The following is a 21,987-nucleotide window of genomic DNA, read 5'->3' on the forward strand; positions in this document are numbered from 1 at the left end:
CTACAAACGATAAATGCTGGAGAGGGTGTGGAGAAAAGGGAGCCCTCTTGCACTGTTGGTGGGAATGTAAATTGATACAGCCACTATGGAGAACAGTATGGAGGTTCCTTAGAAAAGTAAAATAGAACTACCATATGACCCAGCAATCCCACTACTGGGTATATACTGTGAGAAATCCAGAATTCAAAAAGAGTCATGTACCACAATGTTCACTGCAGCACTATTTACAATAGCCAGGACATGGAAGCAACCTAAGTGTCCACCGACAGATGAATGGAAGATGTGGCACATATATATACAATGGAATATTACTCAGCCATAAAAAGAAACAAAATTGAGTTATTTGTAGTGAGGTGGATGGACCTAGAGTCTGTCATACAGAGTGAAGTAAGTCAGAAAGAGAAAAACAAATACCATATGCTAACACAGGTATATGGATTCTATAAAAAAAGAAGGTCATGAAGAACCTAGGGGTAAGACGGGAATAAAGACACAGACCTACTAGACAATGGACTTGAGGATATGAGGAGGGGGAAGGGTAAACTGTGACAAAGTGAGAGAGTGGCACTGACATATATACACTACCAAACGTAAAATAGATAGCTAGTGGGAAGCAGCCGCATAGCACAGGGAGATCAGCTCGGTGTTTTGTGACCACCTAGAGGGGTGGGATAGGGAGGGTGGGGGGAGGGAGACGCAAGAGGGAAGAGATGCGGGAACATATGTACATGTATAACTGATTCACTTTGTTATAAAGCAGAACTAACACACCATTGTAAAGCAACTATACTCCAATAAAGATGTTAAAAAGAAAATAATGGTAATGCCCCTCATCACATGATTATTACGATCAGTGGTACTGTGCTGGGTGGGCCTGGGCCAGGGCCCAAGCCTGCTAGGAAGAAAGCTGGGAGAAGAAGTGATTCTCCACGGAGAGAGAGCGATGGGGCTGCTGGTGGGGCGGAAACAGGGGTCCCTGAGATGGGTCAGCAGGACCCGGGACCAGCAGAGCAGTCTGGCCCAGCTCCTCGGGGGTTCTGGCTTCAAACTCCAGGGAACTTTGGAATGAGGGTGAAGCCCTATTGAAAAGTAGGGAAGGGAGAAGTAAAGGGACGAGGTTAAGGACAGTGACTTCAGGGCCAGACAGTCGTAACCGTGGGTCCCAGTCCCGCCCTGTGCCAGCCAGCGTGACTAGCCCTGTGTCCCCGAAGTCAGTCCTCTTAGCCAAGGTGCTGAGTGACCTGGGACAGGGGTGGTCCTCGACCTTGGAGCATCACTGTCTTCGTCTCTCAAGTGGGTGAAGTGATACCTGCACCCTAGTGTTCTCGTGACCGTCAGTGGGACGTGTATGCAGAGCTTTCCGAGTGGTGCCTGGCCGTGATTCCCACCAGGAGCTGTGAGCCGCTCTCCGTTGTCGCGATGGTCCTCTGTGTCCCCATGACTCCCCCTCAGTGACTCTGTTGCCCTGTCCTCTGTTCCCAGTCTGACTTCTCTCCTTCACAGAGACCTCGGTCTGTGTGCAGAGCCCTCCTCAGTCACTGAGAGCAGCGCAGGAAAAGGAGGGGCGTACCCCTTGTTTGGAGACCATCCCCAGGCCAAGGCTAGGGTCGGGAGGTGGGGTACCCACCCGACAAGGCCTCAAATCCCAGGGAGAAAAGATACAGATCCCTGTATCACGGTGTAGCTAGTAGCTATCATAGCACCAAGTGAAACAAATGTAGCTTTAAGTAACCATACGTTCAGCCAGCAGGTGGGTGTCTGTTTTGCTCTGCCCCATGCTGTTCCCAGGTGAACAGAGGCAGGTACGAGCCGAAGAAGCGTTTGCGGTCCTGTTACTACGCTGCAGACCCGAATGGCAGCCGACAGTCCGGTGCGGCAGGTAGTGGAGGGCGCCCAGGCCTTTACCAGGGGTGGTGTAGAAAGGTAGGGGTGGCCTCAGGGACTGTCACGCCCCCTCCTTTTCCAGGGCACCAGATCTAAGGGTGTTAGGAGTGCACAGGGACGGGCGCCTGGGAGGCTGATCTTAGGGGACTCGGTCAGGAAAGGATGAGCTGGTCAGGAACGGAGGAGGACAGCACTGGAGGGTAGCGTGGGAGAGGGGACAGTTTGCAAAAGCTGGGGATGAAGAGGACAGCAAGGCGATGCCCTCGTCAGCAATGCAGGTGTGAGGTGTGTGTTGACAAGCGGTGCGAATAGATGTGGACAGATGGGCTGGGCCAGATACCCAAGGTCCCTGTATCCAGAGGGAAGAATCTAGACAATAGGGACCCAGTGTAAGTTTGGGGGTGTGTGTTGGGATCCCCCCTCTCCCTGCCCCTCTGCACTGCCCAAATGCCATTGCTCTTCCAGACTCAGCTCAGATGCTCCAGCAGCTGGCACCCTCTCTCCTGCATGCCCACAGCCTTTAATCTGTGTCATTCTTAAGGCCCTGATCACATTATACCTTGTACTGTAGTTATGTAAAATCTCTTCTCACAGACTAAACAACTTGAGAGCAAAATCCACGTCAGATTTACCTAGTCTTCCTCACGATGTCTAGAACATTGTTTTGTATATTTCAGGTACCTCAGGTCGGCTGTTCTTTTGTTTTTTGGGTTTTTTTTGATAGGGAATTGGTTCAAGCTTGCTTAAATAATAAGAGATTATAAGAAAGTAAGAAGCAAGCTCGTGGATGCACGAAATTAAGTATAGCCAGGCCCCTAGGCAACTGGAGCGGAAGGAGGAATCAGAAACCGCTTTCCTTCTTTCACGTGCTGCATGGTTTGTCCCATTTCTGCTTCTCTTTGTGTCTCTTAGTTTCAGTTTTCAAAAGAGAGGATCCGATTGGCCTATGAGTGGGCTCTGGATCAGGTGTCCAATCCTGGCATAAGAAGCCATGCCTGTGGAGCAGAGGGGGCTGGTTCTTTCCGGAGCATGTTGGGCTGCCCTTCAAGGGCTGTGGTTGGAGAAGGCAGGCTAACCAATGTGTCGGGACGGTAGGCATTCAACGAGTATTTGCTAAACAAATGGAAGAATGAGTGAATGGCACTTCGGGGAGATGAGTCTTCCAGCGGCATGCGGGATGAGGGGCGGGGACACTGAGACCCTGGACTCAGGTAGAACTACTCGGGGATGTTACACAACCTCAGAACGAGGTGATTTGGGCCCAGAGAAGGGAAGTTGTGCTGGGGACGGAAAGATGGAGAAAAAAGCGAGCGTGCTGAGGAAATTGCAGGAAGAGGGAATATATAGGGAAGACGAGGTTTGTCATAGAAGACGACAAACCATCAAACCCTTCCATTCTTACTTCCTTTATCCTTCCATTCTTCCTTCATTTATTGAGATCCGTGTTTACCCTTTTCTTATAACCTAGAACTAGGGAAAAGGGTGTGTGTGTGTGTGTGTGTGTGTGTGTGTGTGTGTGTGTGTGTGTCTCCCTTTAAATATATCTCTTGGGCTCTCCTGGATGTGGAGTATTTTGAGTTGTCCCAGCTAGAAGTTGGGGTTGGGGAAGGGAATCGATGCTTAAAAAGTCCCTAAATTTGAAATTTATAAGTTTATCCTCCCTTGGGGAGCCCTGAGGGTGCTCAGAATTAACAGAATTTTTTTCCTTTCTTTTTAAGCTACCATGTTTCTCGAAAACTGGAAGCGATTACAGATGCGACTGGGCTACTTCTGGGATCTGACTGGCATAGAAGAGGAAGAAGTGAGTTCTCTTTGGGTCTTTGCTTTGCCCCTGGAAATAGATTGTCTTGAGTGAAATAACCGCTTACATTTGCTATCACAGCAGCCAAGTCACCTGCCGAGTCTTGCTGTGGCCCCTTTCCTAGCTTGGCTCCATGGGCCAAGCCAGGGTTGATGGGCACTGAGGCCAAGAGTTGAAATCCTCTCTCTTCTTTTGAGCTGTAAGACTTTGGGCCTGACGGGTAGCCAGATGTCCTTGTGACCCTCTCTGGGAAAAAATGGCATGAGAAGCAAGCCTCGTGGTGACCTCAAGGTTTAACTCAATGTTCTTCCACCTCCCGTCCTGTTGGTGCTCGAGAGCGTGAAGCCAGAGAACGTGACCCAGAGCACGGATGTGTCTGGATGCTTCTGTGAGCCTGCTGAGGGTCAAGGGGAGGCATGGGTGCTAGGTCTCAGTTGCCCTGATGCATATGGAGGAAGAAAGAACCACTGATCCAGTACCCCGTCAGCCAGGAGAGCATGTGTGAAACAGGAGCGTGAGCTAAGGGAAAGGGTAGGTTCTTCCAGAGTCTAGTTGTATGGACAGATGATTTTAAAGGATGAAACAAATTGACCTTCCCTCGGGGCTCCTTTGAGAACTAGGGCCGCCTTTGATGTCAGCGAGTTGACGATGACCAGTGTGGGCCTGGTTGCTCACGGTTATCTTCTCCCGTGCGCTGCCATTGCCTGAACAGCAAACGTGAATATCGGGTAGGGGCTCCCGACGCCGTGGGCAGTGTCGATGAGATGCTGAGGACAGTGTCCGGAGCACCAGGAGGTGCCCCCAGTTGCCTAAGTAACATGTGCGTAGGCTGGCTGAGAGCATATGACCGCTGTGCGGGGAGCAGACTTTTTCTGGATTCTCCCTCATTCATTGATGTGCCTCTCCTTGGACTCGGGACCTCTGGCTTTGTGACCCTGATGCTTTGTGACCAAGCTAGTGAAATCCCCAGTTTAGTCCTGTTCTCAAGGCTGTGTGGCTCCCTTGTCTGTGATGTGACATCCTCTCCTCTCCTTAAAGCTCCAAGTCGTCAGCTTGCCTTTGAGCAGGTGGGCATTCCATGACCATGGATTGAGTTCACACATTCACTCCATCCCAGTCCTGTGCATTAAGCAGATACCCGGAGGCTCACAGCATCGTGGATTCCGTGGCAAATGAGAGGATCTACATACGAATTCTGACTTCAGAGACGATACGCATTAGTTGTGTATCGTGTAGGAAGATGAGCAACAGAGAACAATAAAGGCAATTGCATTTCTTGGGGAAAGATGGCCAAAGTAGGGCTTCCAGTCGAAAAAGTTGTCGAAGTCGGACTGTGTGGGTGATTTTGTCCTATTGGTTCGATTTGATTCTGAGGAGAAAGGGAGAGAGGAGAGAGGAGAGAGCTGTGGCCGGGTGTGGGAAGGTGGTGGGCGCACAGGTCCTCCTCTCCTACAGCAGGGCCTAGGAGGTCTCGAGGGAAGAGAAGAAGCAGCAGCCTGGCATCCACGCCTGTGTGGGGACAGAAACAAGCTAAGTGTGTCTTCTGAGTAGCGCTGAGGAGGCCAGCAGGTCTGCCTGTGAAAGAGGAAGTGTAAACACACTCACACAGAGAAAGGCATCCGTTATGACACAGTGCCCTTGACGTCTCAGCCCCTGGCAGCAGTGGGATGCTAAGCCATTCTGGTTTCTGCAGCCAGGTTTCCTGTTTAACCCGATGAGCCATGGTCACTTCCTGGGAGGGGCGTGATTTCAGTAACTCCTGCGCAGGCCAAGCCTGGGTTCACCCCTGGCGCAAAGAGCTGGTCCTGACGGGCTCTCTGTGTGAGGTTACTGGGGGCGGGTCAGTTCTGCAGCATCGAGGATGTGCCCCCGCCCCGCCGTGTGCAAGCCCAGGGCCAGGCATGGTTGAGAGGAGGGAGGGCAGCTGTGTCTTTCCTTCCATGTATTTAGATTTTGGACTCAGATATTAAGCACGCTTTAAGTTGAGTAAAGTCTGGACGTGCACATCGGGCACCTCCTGTGGACCAGGTTTTGGTTTGGGACATGGAACTCCCTCAGGCACGGTCTCTGAGCATCTCCAAAGGGTTGCATTCAACTAAGGGGTTGTCTGGTCTCTGAATAATTAGAATACAACGGTGAGTTTGAGAGAAATTCCTTCTGGTCTAAAAACTGTTTTGTTTTTAAATCAGGGTTTTGAAGACTGGTTGAATTTTAGTGAGCAGCAAAGGGAGGAATGGGTACCCACAGGAGGAAACAGCCGACAGGAGCCTTGATCCAGGGAAGCTCAGGGTGTGGCTCAGAGTCAGCAGGATACCTGGAAGGTCTAGTTGGCTGCAGGGAACAGGGGTTGGGCTACAGTTGGGGAGGGGCAGAGCAACAGATGCAGGCTGGTGGCTAGGCCAGGGAGGGTCCCGACTGTATCTCCTCAGGTCATGGGATGGCAGGGAGAGCAGGACTGGAAGGCGTCTGTGACTTGCCCTAGGCCTTAAATGAAGTGTTGTGGGCAGATTTAACCCACATTCAAATGGGGAGCAAGAGGACGCAGACACCACCTGGGCTTCGGGGAGGAGGTTGCAGGGGTCCTTGAAGGTCATGATGAGAGCTTTTTGTCTGTTTTAACCACATGTTGTCTCCAGGTCTCAGGGATCCTGCCATGGCTGTAACCCTCAGACAGCTTCTACCCTGTGGTCTTCACTAGGAAGCAGCCCTTCGGGAGTTGGGGGGAGGGTGCTAACTCGCACAGAGACCAGAGCCACCCACCCTCTGTCCCTCCCGCCTGGGGTGCGCACACCACGTGGGACGCCAAGGAAAGCAGCAGGGGCGGGGCTTAAAGCGCGGAGGAGGAGAAGGGGGCTGGAGAACCCACCTCCCGGGGCAGCAGCCCCTGGCCCAGGGGCCTCCCTGTGGAACCAACCGGCTGGGATGGCCCGAGAGACCCCTTTGAAGGCCGTCGAAGGAGGCCTGCCAGACCTCAGGAGTCTTCGCTCTGAGATGGGATGGCCTTGAGCTCAGTGGCCTCTCTTGCCCGATTCCCTGCTGCACTCAGGCCCCGCGTGTCCCTGGGACCCCTCAGAGAGGGTGGTCTCAATGCAGATGTCCTCCCATCCCTCTCTCCCGCCCCTGTCTACCACGTCAGGCTTAGCTGCCCCGACAGCTTCCTGTCGCGTAGGACGCAAGACCCCTTGCCTCCCCGCAGCGCGTGGTGGCGTGCTTCTCCTCCCAGACCTTCCACCCTCCATTCTCTCAACGGGCCTGCATTCTCTCCTGGGCTCCTTCCAGGCTTTGCACCGGCTCCTCCCTCTGCCTGGAAGGCTCCAGTCTCCGCCTGCCCTGACCTTTCTTAGCTTTTCCATCCCAACCAGAACATGACCCTCCTCTGGCTGGCCTTCCCCCAATCCCCATTCTGAAGCAGCCAGCCTGACATTTCTTCTGTTGCTCTCATCCCCACCTGCTGGTTTCTTATTTGTGGGTTTGTTGGCTTGCTGTCACCTTCCTCCACTTGGAGATAAGCTCCTTGTTCGTAGCCTCAGAGCCTGAAGAAGAGCTCCCAAGAGCTCGGAACGCAGTAGATGCTTTGGTAACTCTTTGTTGGAGACATTTGTTGACTGCCTCTCCGGGTTTACCTCTGTCGATCAGCGAAGGCTGGTCCTGTGCTGGCCTGGGGCCTTCTTTCAGGCCAGCTCCTGCGGGGAGCAACCAGGTGGAAGTAGCTTTGCAAAATATTCCCAGAGCCTTGGCGGGAGGGGTTATGTATTTGTGATGATTCGGCGTCAGACCCCATCCAGGGAGGCCGTGTTTAAGGCTGGGTGTATTGGAGCAGCCCTCACGGGGTCCAGACTCTGCTCTGGCCAGGCGCTCATTTGTCCAGGTCCCTGCCTTTGAGGAATCCTGTGACCTCACCCGATCTTCTTGGCTGCGAGCAACGCGATCCTTGTCTGACCTGCTTCGGTTGGAAAGCAGAGCAGCCTGACACTCTGCTTTGAGAGCCTCGGACTCCTGTCTGCGTGCCAAGAGCTCTCAGCTTGTTCTAAACAGATGAGGAGGGTCTGAGCTGGGGCCCAGAATGCAGTGAAGTGGGCCACAGCCACCACAAGAGGGATGTGAGGACACTCCTCTACGTGATGTCACGTCTTCGGAAAGTCAGGGCAGATCAGGAGCATCTTACAGTCAGCAGGGAAGGCCCCTCAGCTCCTTTGCCGAGGATGACAGGATAGACGCACTTCTTGCTTGAAGGGCTTTAGAATCCAGAGGATGGTACAAAAAGGCACGGCTTTAGTTCTATAGTTAAAATCTTCCATAGGAATAACATAGAAGAAACGCAACCAAATTTCAGAAGCCACAGCACATTTCTCAAAGTATTTCTGCAGGAGGTTAATTGTTGGAGGCGAAAGTTTTGTAGGACATGGTGGGTTGAAGAAGATTCAGCATGTGTCTTTACAGGAGAACTTCTCAGAGCTTTTATTAGGCTCCTTGTGACTCTCAGGTGACACAATGTATGGTATTTTCCAATCTGTTAGACCCTGGAATCCTTTTTTAGCTAAAACCCTCCTGGCACACACATAAGGATATGCTGCGTTGGAGGATGGATGAAGGGGAGAGACAAAATGAAGTGAACTTCGCAAGCGTTGAGAGATTTCTGTGTTCTCCCCACGGTGCTAATTGCTGCGAGAAACAAAATAATGGAGACCAGGTAGTGGATTCTTATCTTAGGATAAAAAGATTCCCACATGCAAAACAACTAGGAAACAATAAAGGAAGATGACGTAATCAAGAACTACCTGTCGTGTAAGCTATAAAACTCTAGAATATTTGAGAGGGGGAGACTCCACCAGCTGTGTTTCAGCAGGCAGAGAAGGTCCCACCTCCGAGGCTGGGACTGCACTGTGGAGCCCGGGTGATAATGGAGAGCCTTCAGAACTCTGGAATGGCTCCTCCTCTGTTATACTGGTTAGTCTTTTTTTTTTTTTTTTTTTTTTGCGGTACACGGGCCTCTCAGTTGTGGCTTCTCCCGTTGCGGGGCACAGGCTCCGGATGCGCAGGCTCAGCGGCCACGGCTCACGGGCCCAGCCGCTCCGCGGCATGTGGGATCCTCCCGGGCCGGGGCACGAACCCGCGTCCCCTGCGTCGGCAGGCGGACTCTCAGCCACTGTGCCACCAGGGAAGCCCAGTACTGGTTATTCTTACTAGTCACGTGCACAGTTTCTCCTCTCCAGCATCATGGCATGTCTCGGGAAAGCCAGAGACAGGTCAGGAGTCCAGCTCGTTGGCTTTCAGGATCTCTGAGGCCTGAGCAGTGATGAGGGAATGTGTGTTCTCCGTGTCTGCTGGGAGCCAGCTCCGGAATCCCTGCCTGGGAGTTCTCGGTAAATGATGCAGGAGGCCGGGTGTACGCTGTTAAGTTCTCTTTGAAGTAAGTCATGCGTCTTCCTGCCGCAGCGTCTGCACTGATGGGGCCGTGGTCTTTCTGATCACCCAGGCACTCGTTCCCATGCCTGGTGACTCACCATCCAGGTTCGTATTGCTGCGTGTCCCTGCGCTGTCTCCTGAGCATCAGCGTGCTTGCCAGTGAGTTACTCACCAAGGCTGAATAGCAAACAGGTCCAGGCAAGTGAGTTTTAAGATTCCCTGTGGGCACCTTCAACTGTGATGTTTACTGGTGGCCGTTTTTGGCTTGCAGAAGAATGGCGCAGGGAAGACGTTTGGTCCTGGCCCTGACTCCCGGCCGGGGAGGCACATCTGTTTCTCCAGCTGGGATTTGGCTCATTGCAACTTAAAGTTGAGGCCTGAGGATAGACAGTGGGATGCCCAGAGGTAGCCCCCGGGCCTTTGGGCCAACTGCTGTGTGCAACACTGGGCTCCTTTTTGTATCAGCTCCTCGTTAATGCTTCGTCTCTCCTTTCTCAACCCTGGCGCCACCCCCAGGAACGTGCTCAGGTTTGGTTTCCAGTGTGGTAACAAGTGGTGTGTGTCCCCCTCTCCCGCCACAGTGTGTCCCTGGTCTTGACGCCTCGTGGTCGTGTGTAGTGTGGCAGCCCTTGTCCCATAGCATCTGAACCCGTGACCTGACTTCCTGTCCTCGTGGTGTCTGGCCATACCCCGCGGGCCAAGGTGGCCCTCCGCCTGTTTACTAACCACTCTGTGTCTCTGGCTTTTAGGAGCACCCCCGGCCTGAGTATGAAACCAAAGTTCGGGAGAAGATGCTGAGGGAGAGCGACAAGTCTCTGGTCCAGAAATTGGGAACCGGTGGGACTGAGGATGCGGTAAGATGCTGGCACCTGGTGCTTGCTTTCCTTTTTTTTTTTCTTAAGATCCTATTGTCATTTCACTGGGAATGCCTTCGCGGATGGAGACTGGGCTGTGAGAAGGGCCGACAGTGGTGGGACAGGGCGGAAAGAGAGCATGACGTCTCTCCGTGTCCCGTGGGCAGAGGTTGTGGGGAACAGGCCCCTCCCATGACTTGATTTCTCTCTCCTTCCCGGGTGGTAATGTCTGGATGAAACGGGAGGGCAGGTCGGGAAAGAAAGAAACCGTTTCAGACCCAGGTCCTCTGGACTCTTGTCACCTACACGTCGCATAGCAGTAGCAACCACCACCAGACCAACCAGCGCAATGACAGCGAACCTTTATTCAGTCCTTGCCGCGGGCCAGGCACCGTTCTCAGCGCGCTGTATCGTTTTACTCTCGAAATAAATTGATGAGGCTGGAGCAATTTTTCTGTAAATGAAAACTAATGAAGAAAGGTATGTCTGCAGCTTAAGTCGTTGGCCAGAGCTCACCAGACAGTGAATGGTGGGTGGATCTGGGATTCCAACCCAGGTGAGTCTCTGACAGTCTGGGCATCTAACCGCTATGCAAGGATACATCGAGAGATGGCCCTTAGGGCTGGCAGAGGCATACCCATGCCTGTATGTGCCTGAGCTGCTCGTACACTCTTCCTCACATTTCATTTTCTCTGGATGGGCCTCCAAAGTACGGAGGTGATTGTGAGTCATATTTCTGAGTTTTATGGTGGCATTCAGACATGGAAACGGAGCTTCAGGATCTGTGCTGTGATCTGTAAATACTCGCAGTGCCTGTGAGGTGGGGGGCTCCTCTTTGGCACCGCCGGTCTCCTCTGAGTGCCACCCTTTTTTGAAACCAAGAGTGTGTGTGTGTGTGTGTGTGTTGATGTCTTTCCTAATCTGGTTCCTGAAAAAATTCAACGAGATCGACAATCTGTTGTTTTTACACGTGTCTTTTCTCCATCTTGGATTCGAATTAAAATTTCATTTAATTTTACATTCTTTAAGTTGGAGCCATTCATGTTAACATGCAAATTTATTCAAGCACCAATACGGAGAATGTGGTGTTTTTAAGCCCAGAATACTAGCTGCCTCTCTTTCTTTCTGTCTGTCTTTTTTTTTTTCCTTTAAGAAAGCAGGACTTAGAAGAGAAAGGGGGTGGCTGTCTAAGTTATTATTCCTCCAGAAAAAAGTAAGTCCAAGACCGCCAATTATCTGGGGAGAAAAATGGATTCATTCTTAGGAAAGAGTAGTCATCACCATCACCCTCATCAGAAAGCAAACATATTGTGTCCTGTCGGGTTTGGCACTCCCATGCAACCTTCTTTCTCCACCGCAGGGCAATATACAATGGATAATTTTATGGAAATCACATGTAACTTTTAATGACCACTGCCTCAGTTAATTTTAATTCCATAGACGGGAATGCCGAGGAGCTGGAATTGCGTACACTGAGGCTGTAGTTCTGATATAAACACTGCTTGGATATATTATATGCACGATAGGTCAGATAGCTTTCAGGGACCATGAATAACTGAAAAACATCTGAATGCGTTATGAATGATACATATGTTTACGTGTTAGCATTCAACATCTATTTTCATTACACTGTGGAGAATGTAAAGCTCAAAGCATCTAATGCCTTACAGGCACTGGGGGGAAAATGACCTTCCCAAATGAGCAGCGTAGGATAAAAATGGCCTGGAATTTGATTGTCAGCGTCCTTCTTGTGTTCCCTCCATTCTGTTAATACTGGAAATGCTTGTGTTCTTGCTGTAAATCTAGCCAAGGGTGGGAGATGAAGGGAGGAGCACATGTTTGCTGTCTGATGGGAGGGATGCTTCTCTTGCCTACTGGAAGAGTTGAGGTCAACGCCCATGGCAAGACAGGGCTCTAGGGTGGGATACTTAGGAAAGACACATTCTTCCGGGAAACAGACAAGGACCAAGAATCAAAGTCTAGATGATAGGCTTGGATGTGCTTCTTTCATCCCAGAGGCTCACTTTGGTTCTGCCTTCTTTGTAACCCTGAGGCTTCATGTCCCATCTCTCTTTATATTCCTTCCTCTTGAATGATAAAAGCTACCATTTATCGAGGCCCAGATGGTAGAGAAAATTACCAAAGACCACATAGCTAGTGGTGGGAGAGCCAGCAGTCATACGCAGCTCCACCTCATCCCCAAGGCCCATTGCTTCTCAAAAAAATTATTTTAAAGGTATCAAGTTCATGTTTTTTTTATTTACTTATTTTTTAAATTTTTAAATGTTTTTTGCGGTACGCGGGCCTCTCACTGCTGTGGCCTCTCCCGTTGTGGAGCACAGGCTCCGGACGCGCAGGCTCAGCGGCCATGGCTCACGGGCCCAGCCGCTCCGCGGCATGTGGGATCCTCCCGGACCGGGGCTCAAACCCGCGTCCCCTGCATCGGCAGGCAGACTCTCAACCACTGCGCCACCAGGGAAGCCCATCAAGTTCATTTTATGAAACTTCTTTGTAAGTGATTTAATTCTCAGACCATAACATTCACCCATTTAAATGATACAATTCGATGGTTTTTAGTATATTCACAGTTTTGTGCTGTCATTCCCACGATCTAAGTTTCAAATATTTTTTATCATCTTAGAAAGAAACTCTATACCCTGGGAGGCAAGTAATCTATTAATACGTTCTGTTTCAATAGGTTTGCCTCTTCTGGACTTCCATGTAAATGACATCATGCAAAATGTCGTATTTCTCCTCTTTCACTTAGCAAAATGTTTTCATGATTCATCCATGTTGTAGCTCTGTCTGATCTTCATTCTTTTTTATTGCCAAATAATATTCCGTATTTTAGATACACCCAATTTTATTTGTACATTCATCAGTTGATGGACAGTTGGATGGCTTTCACTTTTCGGCTATTATGAGCAATGCTGCTATGAACATTTGTGTACCAGGTTTTGGGTGCATGTATGTTTTCACATCTTTTGGAAATATGCGTAAGAGTAGAATTACTGGGTCATACGGAAACTCTGTGTTTAACATTTTGAAGGACTGCTGTAATATTTTTCAAAGGGGCTTCACCATTTTGCATGCCAACCAGCACTGCATGAGGGCTCTTAATTTCTCCACATCCTCACCAACACTTGTTATCTGTCTTTTTTATTTTATCTATTCTAGTTGCGTGCAGTGGTATTTCATTGGGGTTTGAATTAGCATTTCCCTAAAGGATGTTGAACATCCTTTCGCGTGCTTATTGGCAGATTTTATGGCTTCTTTGGAAAAATGTCTATTCAGATCCTTTGCTCATTTTTAAAGGTGGGTTAATTGTCTTTTCACTACTGTATGAAGAGTTACTTACATAATCTGAACACCAGTCTCTTATCAGATAATACGATTTACAAATATTTTCTCCCATTCTGTGGATTTTTAAAATTTAATTGATGATACAGTTTACTGCACAAAAGTTGTTTTTTTTGGTTTTTTTTTTTTGTGGTGCGCAGGCCTCTCACTGCTGTGGCCTCTCCTGTCGCGGAGCACAGGCTCCGGACGCGCAGGCTCAGCGGCCATGGCTCACGGGCCCAGCCGCTCCGCGGCATGTGGGATCCTCCCGCACCGGGGCACGAACCCGGGTCCCCCGCATCGGCAGGCGGACTCTCAACCACTGCGCCACCAGGGAAGCCCCCACAAAAGTTTTTTGATGTAGCTCAATTTATCTGTTTTTCCTGTTGTCATTTGTGCTTTTGTGTCATATCTAAGAAACCACTGCTTAATCCAGTGTCATAGAGATATACTGTCAGGGTTTCTTCTAAGAATTTTACAATGTTAGCTCTTACATTTAGGTCTATGATCCATTTTGAGTTAATTTTTGTGTATGATATAAGTAAGAGGTCCAAATTCATCTTTTGTCTGAATATTTAGTTTTTCGAGCCCCATTTGTTGAAAAGATTATTTTCTCCACTGAATTATCTTGTCAGCCTCATCAAAAATCAATTCACCATAAATGTAAGAGTTCATTTCTGGGCACTCAGTTCTATTCCATTAATCTATGTGTCTGGCCAATACCACATTGTCTTGATTAATTACTGCACCTGTGTAGTAAGTTTTGCAATTGGAATGTGACTGAATTTGTGCTTCTTTTCCAAAATTGTTTTGACAATTCTGGGTGTCTCGCATTTCCATATGAATTTTATGACCAGCTTGTCAATTTCTGCAAACAAAGCAAGATGGAATTGTTGATAGGGATTGAGCTGAATCTGTAGATTAATTCAGGCAGTAGCAGCTTCGCAACAGTGGTAAGTCTTCTAATCTATGAACATGTTATATCTTTCCATTCTTTAGATCTTCTTTAATTTCTTTCAAAAATGCTTTATAGTTTCAGAGCACAGCTCTTGCACATCTTTTGTTAAATTTGTTCATCATTGTTTTATTCTTTTCCGTGGGATTGCAAATATAATTGTTTTCTTAATTCCACTTTTGGATTGTTCATTGCTAGTATATAGAAATATAGTTGATTTTTGTGTATTGATTTTATATCCCACAGCTTTGCTGGACTCATTTATTAATTTTGGTAGTCTTTAGTGGATTCTTTAGGGTTTTTTCTATTTATAAGATCATGTCATCTTGAAGAGAGATAGTTTCACTTCTTCGTTTCCCAGCCTGGTTGCATTTTTCTCTCTCTCTCCATCCTCCGCCCCTTCCCCCTTTTCCTCCCAGGTGCCCTGACTAGAATCTCTTGTACAATGTTGAATAGAAGTGATGAGAATTGACTTCCTCGTCTTGTTCTTGGTCTTAGCCTTTCACCATTAATTATGATGTTAGCTAGCTGCGACCTATCGCTCTTTAACTCTCTCTGTAAGGCTCCCCTAAGGAGAATTCACGTCATATCACCAGGTGGCCAAGCCCATCTCAGGTCTCTCCCGTTTCAGCTGTCACGTGGGGAGATTGGGTTGTAGCCTCTGCAGTTCTGAGAGTCGGTACTTTGCTGATGTGAAAGACTCATGTTGGTCATTAGCCCATAACTTCGGGGGACAGGCAGTCTCTTATTCATTTTAGGTGGTGGTAATTTGGCCATTTTAATATCTACTGTTATGATTTTCAAGGGTATGGGCACAGAGAGGTTAGTAAAATAGTGAGGTTAGAAGTAATATTTATGGAGTGCTCACTCTGTGTGGGTCTTTACAGGTTTTATTTCATTTAAGTCTCAAAACCATTATTATTCCAATTTTATTATGTGAGGAAACTGAGGCTTATTTATCTAGAAAGAAGGAACTTGCTCAGTGCTTGTATATGGCCAGACGGTCTGACTCAAGAACAGTGATCATGATCTCTATGCTTCTCTGCGTTTAGAGTGTTTGCCCCTCAACAGATCCTCAGACACCTGTGAAGAATCATGGGTTGGTTCTCCTCCTTATTCTAAAGGCAGGAAGGAACGTGGTATTTGTTGGAAAGAAGGGTACGAGACAACCAGCGACCCTACATTTTCTTTAGTGGTTTTGTGTGAACTGTGGTGGGCTGACGCTGTATTTCCACCAAGGACACCAGTGAGTAGAATTAGCTCAGTTTCCAGCAAAAGGTTCAACAGACAGTAGGGAGCACTGGGGACGATAAACACAGAGATATATTGTGTTTCCAAGGAAGAATATGGAGCTGGAACGTCTAATAAGAGAATAGGCTGGTTTTACTTATTTATTTATTTTTCTCCTGGATTAGTTGGAATCTTTTCTGGAATAGTTTATCCTGGACAGATTTGCAGTTTTCCTCAAGTTTCCCTCCAGGGCAAGATTTTTCTCTGTTCATACAAGATGAGAAAGCTCTGAGTTGGCAACAGCTGGCAAGGTGCTGTGGCTGGTGGGATTGGGGGGCGGTCCTGATCTCTGCCTCTCACCCCTCTGACCCTTCTCATCCCAGACGTAACTCCTTTCCTTTAATATAATTCGTGCCAGTGAGGATGTCATCAGAAAACAGAGCTCCTGCCCCAGAGTTCAAAAGAGGTAAAAGAATCTGAGGAACTAATTATAAAGCTGTTAGGATTGGGGAAATCGAGGCAGACAGGCTGGCGAGGCGAAGCCAAGATTAACATCAGGAGGGGGCCGCTCCCACTCTTAGGAAGGACCAGGAGCGAGGTGGTATCACCAGAACCCGGTGGGTGCCGGTGCCCTGCAGGAGGTGCAGCTCCTTCTGGAGATGCCGTCTGAAGCAGGTAGAGGGGGGTGGAGGAGAAACACCCTGAATTGCCGCCTCCTGCCTTTGAGTCGAACGCCAGTGCCCCCCCGTTGGCCAAATCTAACCACAAGTCAGTTGATGAATCACTCCGAGAAATACGGTTTTTAGGCTTCAGCACCTGGCAGAGGAAAGGAACAGCGGGGCGGAGCTCCAAGGGGCAGTGGCAAAGGACTGGCACAAAGGTCCAGTCATGAGTCAGCATCACTTTGGGACCTGCTAGCCACTGATCGATCACTTACGCCAGGTCCTCCCACTGGGGAGTTGAGAGGCTGTTGGAGGATAAAAATGTGGCAGAAAGCACAAGAATGCTGCTCACTGGCACGAGGAAGGGACACGTGAATGGTCAGGGACTCTGACCGGTCCCAGGCTGTTGAGGGCGTTCATGTGAGCGGGGTGGGTGTCCTCTGGTGTGGGCACGTGGGAGGGTGCCTCCGTGTGTGTGTGTGTGTGTGTGTGTGTGTGTGTGTGTGTGTGATGGTGCCATCGGAGTGACACAGGTGGGCTTAGATACCTGAAGGCTTCAGTGAGGGGGGCAACCGTATTTTCGTGTCAAGGAACAGGGAGCACATGACAAGCTGGGAGATGGCACCGGTGGGTCCTGAGAGAGGCTTCTACAAAACCTGTCACTAAAGGGACTGTAAAACGAAGTCCCACTGAACTAGTCCCAGGAGCTTACCTCCCGGGACTTGCCGTTTATCCAGGGTGGGCCTGGAGCTGCCTGCAGTGCTGCATTTAATGAACGTTTTATGGGGAACAGTCGCCAAGAGGAGGCCCGTGGATGGACGGGTGTTAACTTACTGCTCAGCGCACCACCCTGGGGACAGTTATTTCCAAACAAAAGTCATCTAAAGTTAAAGTATTGAAACATTTACGACACATGCCAAATGGACATGTGGAATAAATTATGCATCGTTGAGAGCCTTTGCTGGGAGGCTGGACGACAGCAGGAGGAGGCTGGGGGCTGTCACAGCTGGGGAGCAGGGCTCAGGGTTCCCGTCTGGGGGACCGAGGGGCGTTTTTCAGAATGCCCTGTGGAACAGAGTTCCCTGCGGCCCTCCTTTGGAGGCACTCGAAACCTAATGACCATTGGAGGGTCAAAAAAAAAAAGAAAGAATGATTCTCCGTAGTTCTCTCAGACTCTTCTTAGGGATGAAGAAGGTTCCTCGTTGGCAAAGGGAAACCCTGGGGACAGAAAGGGACTCAGTTGGTTGGAGCATCACATAGCGAGGAGCTGAGGGAAAGCTGGACCCTGGGCCCGTTTCTGGAAATGTTGATTTGCATCAGAGCCCACGGCTTCTCCTCCTGTTCGTTCTCTGCTGTTCCGTGGGCTCTCAGCGTGAAGGCTGAGCTCTGCACCTTGGGGCTGGTCTGGGTCTCCATCCTCACCCACAGTCCTCAGGAGCTGACGGAATAACCGGTGGGAAGGAGGCCAAAGGGCAGCCAAGGAAGCTGGGCCCGGGGCTCTCAGACCAGCCCCTGGATGGGCAAGCACTGACCGAGGCCTGATCAGCTCTGAAACCCTGCCATTGATGCCGCTTACCCCGAACTTCTCATGTTTGCTAAGAGGGACAGTGAAACAGGTCACTCTGTACAGTGTAGCTCCCTGGGTGGAGCACAGCTTACAAAGTAGACCTGCTATTGAAGGCCGCCCCCAGCCATTTTATGTACTTTCTTTTTTATCAATGTAATTTAATTTTATTGATTTATTGATTGATTATTAATTTTTATTCATTGTTTCCAGTTCTGGCTCCTCCGTTTCTGTCTATCTGTCTCTCCGGCTCTCACTCTGCCATCTCTCAGGGAGTGGCCCCCCTTCGCACCCATGGTTCCCCCCTACCCCTCCCCGGGGCATCCTCACCCAGGGAAATGGGTCAGTGAACCAAGGAGCAGAGAAGTGGACGTGGCCGGGGACTGGTGAGTCACCCGTTTGACTGCAAAATGGGGGGCATCGTCTTAGGAGGAGCTGAGGACTTGAATTGGGAATTTCAGGGCTCGGCCTCCCTCTCCCTCACTGGGGGGGTCCGGCCCCGGGGACGTGTGGACCTTGCCAGTTGCCTCCGGGCAGCAGCTCCAGAACAGCCAAGGGACAGTGGCGTGTCTGCCACAGCAGTAAACGAGATGGGAGTGGAGCAAGCAGAGTCCCCGGGAAGCCCCCGGTACGCTGGCTGCCACCCCGGGAATCAGTGTGGAAGGAAGTGAGGAAGGATGGAAGTTTCCTAAGAAGGAGCCTCTCTGCACAGAATTTAGCACTGGCAGAAGTGGGGTTGAAGGCTAAGTTGGTGTGCGGGTACGTTAGCATTGCAGGGGTTTTACTTATCACCATATAAATTATACATGAGAACATTCTTCTCAAGAGAAATCCCACATTACAGAGAAAACACAAGTCTCCCTGGACTGCATCTCTCCCAGTGTTAAGTGTCCCCCTAGAGAGAGCTACAGTTAGCAGCTTGGCTTGTATCTTTCCAGACCTTTCCTTATGCACTTTTATTCTTGTATGAACCTGTGTTTGCTTTGGTTATGGGTTTCTTTACACACACACACACGCACGCACATTCAGGAGAGAGCCATGAACAAATGGTCTCATTATGTCAAGGAAGTTTCTTAAGTGAGGAAGACTGTTTCCCAAACTTTGCCCCCCCGGGGCACCCCAGCGTGCCACAGGGAACTCACAAAAGTCATGGCGTTTTTAAACACCTTTGAGGGCAGTCCAGCAGTACCTGGCATCTGTCAGACACTGCAGGAGCCGCTACCCCAGCAGGGTCCGCGTTAAAACGCAAGACATGCCCACCAGCATCACCGCGTCTTAGAGAAGCCGAGTTTCCTGTGGCAGCAGCACAGCTTCTGCACAGTCATTGTGAACCAGAGGATGCAAATATCAGGTGCAAAGGGATTCCCGGGAGGGAGGAGCCGGATCGTGTCCTGCAAGTGGACACATCCTTTTAGTGAGGAATTAGGGTGAAGAATGAAATAAAAGATCAGTTTTTCTTTCAATTTCTCTGTATTTTTTCCTAAATGGCTACTAGGCTATCTGGGCATGAATACTTATTAAGTTATTTGGACTTAACTCCTCCCTAAGTGGAACCTTTAAGTCTTTTTTTTTTTTTTTTTTTTGCAGCCGAGGGCAATTGTGTAAACATGGCGGAGCTGTTAAGGGTACAGGGAACTGAAAACGTTTGGGGACTCCTGCTGGGTAAAAGCTTTCTGTCCATAGAGGCTTAAGAGTGAAGGAGACGGCCAAGGGCAGAGAAGTTTAAAAAGATACATAGAGAGTTTCAAAGAAGCAGAAATTTACTTGGGGGCAACACTGTGGCAATGTGTGTGCAGAGGAAGTGCCGGGTGGGCTAGCTCCTTGCACACTGGCTCCTGGGCTTCTCACCCACTCCTCTCGTGGGCCTTGGAGGGGATCTGCCCCAGCATCTTCTCCCTCTGTCTCTGACTATTTCTCTCTCTTTCTCTCTGCCTGTGTGTGTATACGTGTGTGTGTGTGTGTGTGTGTGAGTGTGTGTGTGCGTTAGGAGGGGACTGACGGTTCTGATTATGGACATCCTTTAAAATCCATGAGATTTAAAAATAAACCCGACAACTCCTTATCCAGAAGACTTTGCTTGACTTACAATCTCCGGGTGGCTCCGGCTTCACAGAGAAAGATGCCAGAGGAGCGTAGAATGTGCCCATAAACATCTCCCTTTGTGGAGCCTGTGAATTATCCATTCCAAGGAGAGACTTCGCAGGTGGCCCAGGCCATCAGATGGCGGGGGCCCGGGGGCTCTGGCCCTCTTCAACTGACAAGCCCATTCTCAGCAGCATAAGTCCTGGCTAAAATAAGACTTTGTCCTATGCTCAGTGTGTACATTTCTACTGGCCTGCGTCTATATTAAGACGTTACAAATAAGGAGAGTCCCAAGACCTGGGTTATGGAGGAGAAGCTGGGGGCAGACAGGCAGCCTGGGAAATGAGAGCGCAGTGGGACGGTGGGGGGCCGGGCGGAGCAGCGGGTCTGCCTCCGAGCTAAGGCTGGGCAAAGTCACCATGGTATTTCAGACCAGACCCTCATGGAAAACACAAGGCCCAAATATGTGCAAGGATGGGGAGTGTTGGAAGAGCCAAGTGGCTCACAGAGGCCAGCACATAGCATTGGGATGTGTGATGTTTGCCACGATTGACTCGCAGTTTGGACTTTCTTTTTTCGTCTAAATGATTTTTCCATATACGGCCTGAAGCGCGTAAATTAAATCTGTCTTTTGCTGCCCGGGCCAAGGTCGTTATTTCATGTCCCTAGAATTCACTGAAGCACACACGAGCCTGTCAGGGTCCTTTGCTCTCTTGCCCTTCGTGTGCCAGAAAAATCAAAGTGTTGGTTTAAAAAATTCCTCCAGGGTCAAAAGGTGTCTGACTCCGTGCGAGTCTTTGACGTGACGTCCAGAAAGGAGCTTTCAAAGAAAACAGGTGGGACGGCTCTTTTGTGGATGGAGAGGCTTCCAGACTATGCCCTTTTAGCACTGATCTCCTGAGCTAGTGAGGTCGCAGGGGCCTCCGTCTCCATACACCACTGAGGCCCGGCAGCCGGGCTCCAGCTGGTGAGCAAGGGTGTCTGCACAGCACCTGCCCCATCGCCCAGCGGACGCAATGTTCTTATAGACATTGCTTGCTTAACTTTCACGAAGAATAAGGAACTAGGAAGAAAAGAAAAAAAGGTCCTTACTTTAGGTTGCTTCAGATGCAGAGCCTGAGTCCCTGGTGCATGTGCAAAATTGATTCGGGAGGGGGGAACCCCGACAGTGGAGTGGGACAGTGACGGAGAAGAGAAGGCTGCGAACAAAGGGCGCATCGTCAGTCATGTTACCGGCGTGGGCAGCTGGCTCGTCATTTCACTGAGGAATTCTGGGAGCTGACCTAGAACATGCACGTCACAGTTCTACTGCCTGAGGGATGAGAAGCTGGGTGTATGTTAGTTCCACCAGTCACCACTGAAGGAGGCTCCGAATGGTGTGTGTGTGTGTGTGTGTGTGTGTGTGTGTGTGTGTGTGTGAATTCCCCTGCACTTCTGGCCTGCTTTGAACATGCACGTGAGCAGAAAAGGCTCAGGCCGCCAAAAAAGTCTTCAGGCAAAGCGATCCAGAGGCTGCCAGTTGGAAGTGGGACCTCTCCACTCTATGGTAAGGCTCATGGAACTTTGGGGCTGACACCGGCAGTATCAGGATCCTAGGTCCTAAAGTGCTTCTGTTAAGACCTAGCCAGAAAGTCAGAAGCCCAGGAGTTCAGCAGAGGGCATTTCGTACAGGGAAAGTTAATTCAAAAGGTGTCAGGATTGCCAACAAGCTGAACAGGGGTGGTGAAGCAACACAGAGGTCAGTAGCGGCTGGGGCTGGGAAGCCAGGGCGGGAGATGGTGTCCCCAGAGCCCAGGGCCAGGGCCACCTGGTGGGAATGGAGCCCTGGTCGAAGCTGTGTGCTAGGAGATGCCAGCCAGGGAAGGGCAGGCCACAGCAGGCACCGGAAGGATGGAGGAAGTGCAGCCACGGCATGAAGCCGATGGACAGACAGGGGGAATACTCTGGATTCTCCTTTCCATCCACCTGCCAGTCTCCCTCCAGTACCTCCCTGAACTGAATCTGGCCGGAAGCCAGTTGGCCAGGGAGTCTGGGAAATGTGTCTTCAGGGACCGCCGCTCCTACATTATGAATTAGAGGAACGGGCAGATCTGAGAGGAAGCAGGCTAGGACTGGCACTGGTCACAACCCTGACGTAATCCCATGCCTTCCTCTTCCAGTTCCACCCCTCTGTCTGCTCCATGACTCTGTTGGGTTTGTCACCCCCAAAG

General features: G+C 50.0%; 1 protein-coding gene across 1 annotated transcript in view; it reads left to right on the forward strand.

Moving 5' to 3' along the window:
• The window catches only part of ANO2 (anoctamin 2), a 318,802-nt gene that overhangs the window by 156,411 nt on the left and 140,404 nt on the right, over positions 1–21,987 (forward strand). Inside the window, exons 12-15 of the mRNA XM_065886527.1 lie at positions 3,603–3,685; positions 9,608–9,619; positions 9,841–9,945; positions 16,108–16,110. Of these exons, the coding sequence (XP_065742599.1) occupies positions 3,603–3,685; positions 9,608–9,619; positions 9,841–9,945; positions 16,108–16,110 (203 nt within the window). The remainder of the gene's footprint in view (positions 1–3,602; positions 3,686–9,607; positions 9,620–9,840; positions 9,946–16,107; positions 16,111–21,987) is intronic.

The sequence above is a fragment of the Phocoena phocoena genome, chromosome 11 (assembly GCF_963924675.1).
Source record: "Phocoena phocoena chromosome 11, mPhoPho1.1, whole genome shotgun sequence".
NCBI classification, from domain to species: domain Eukaryota; kingdom Metazoa; phylum Chordata; class Mammalia; order Artiodactyla; family Phocoenidae; genus Phocoena; species Phocoena phocoena.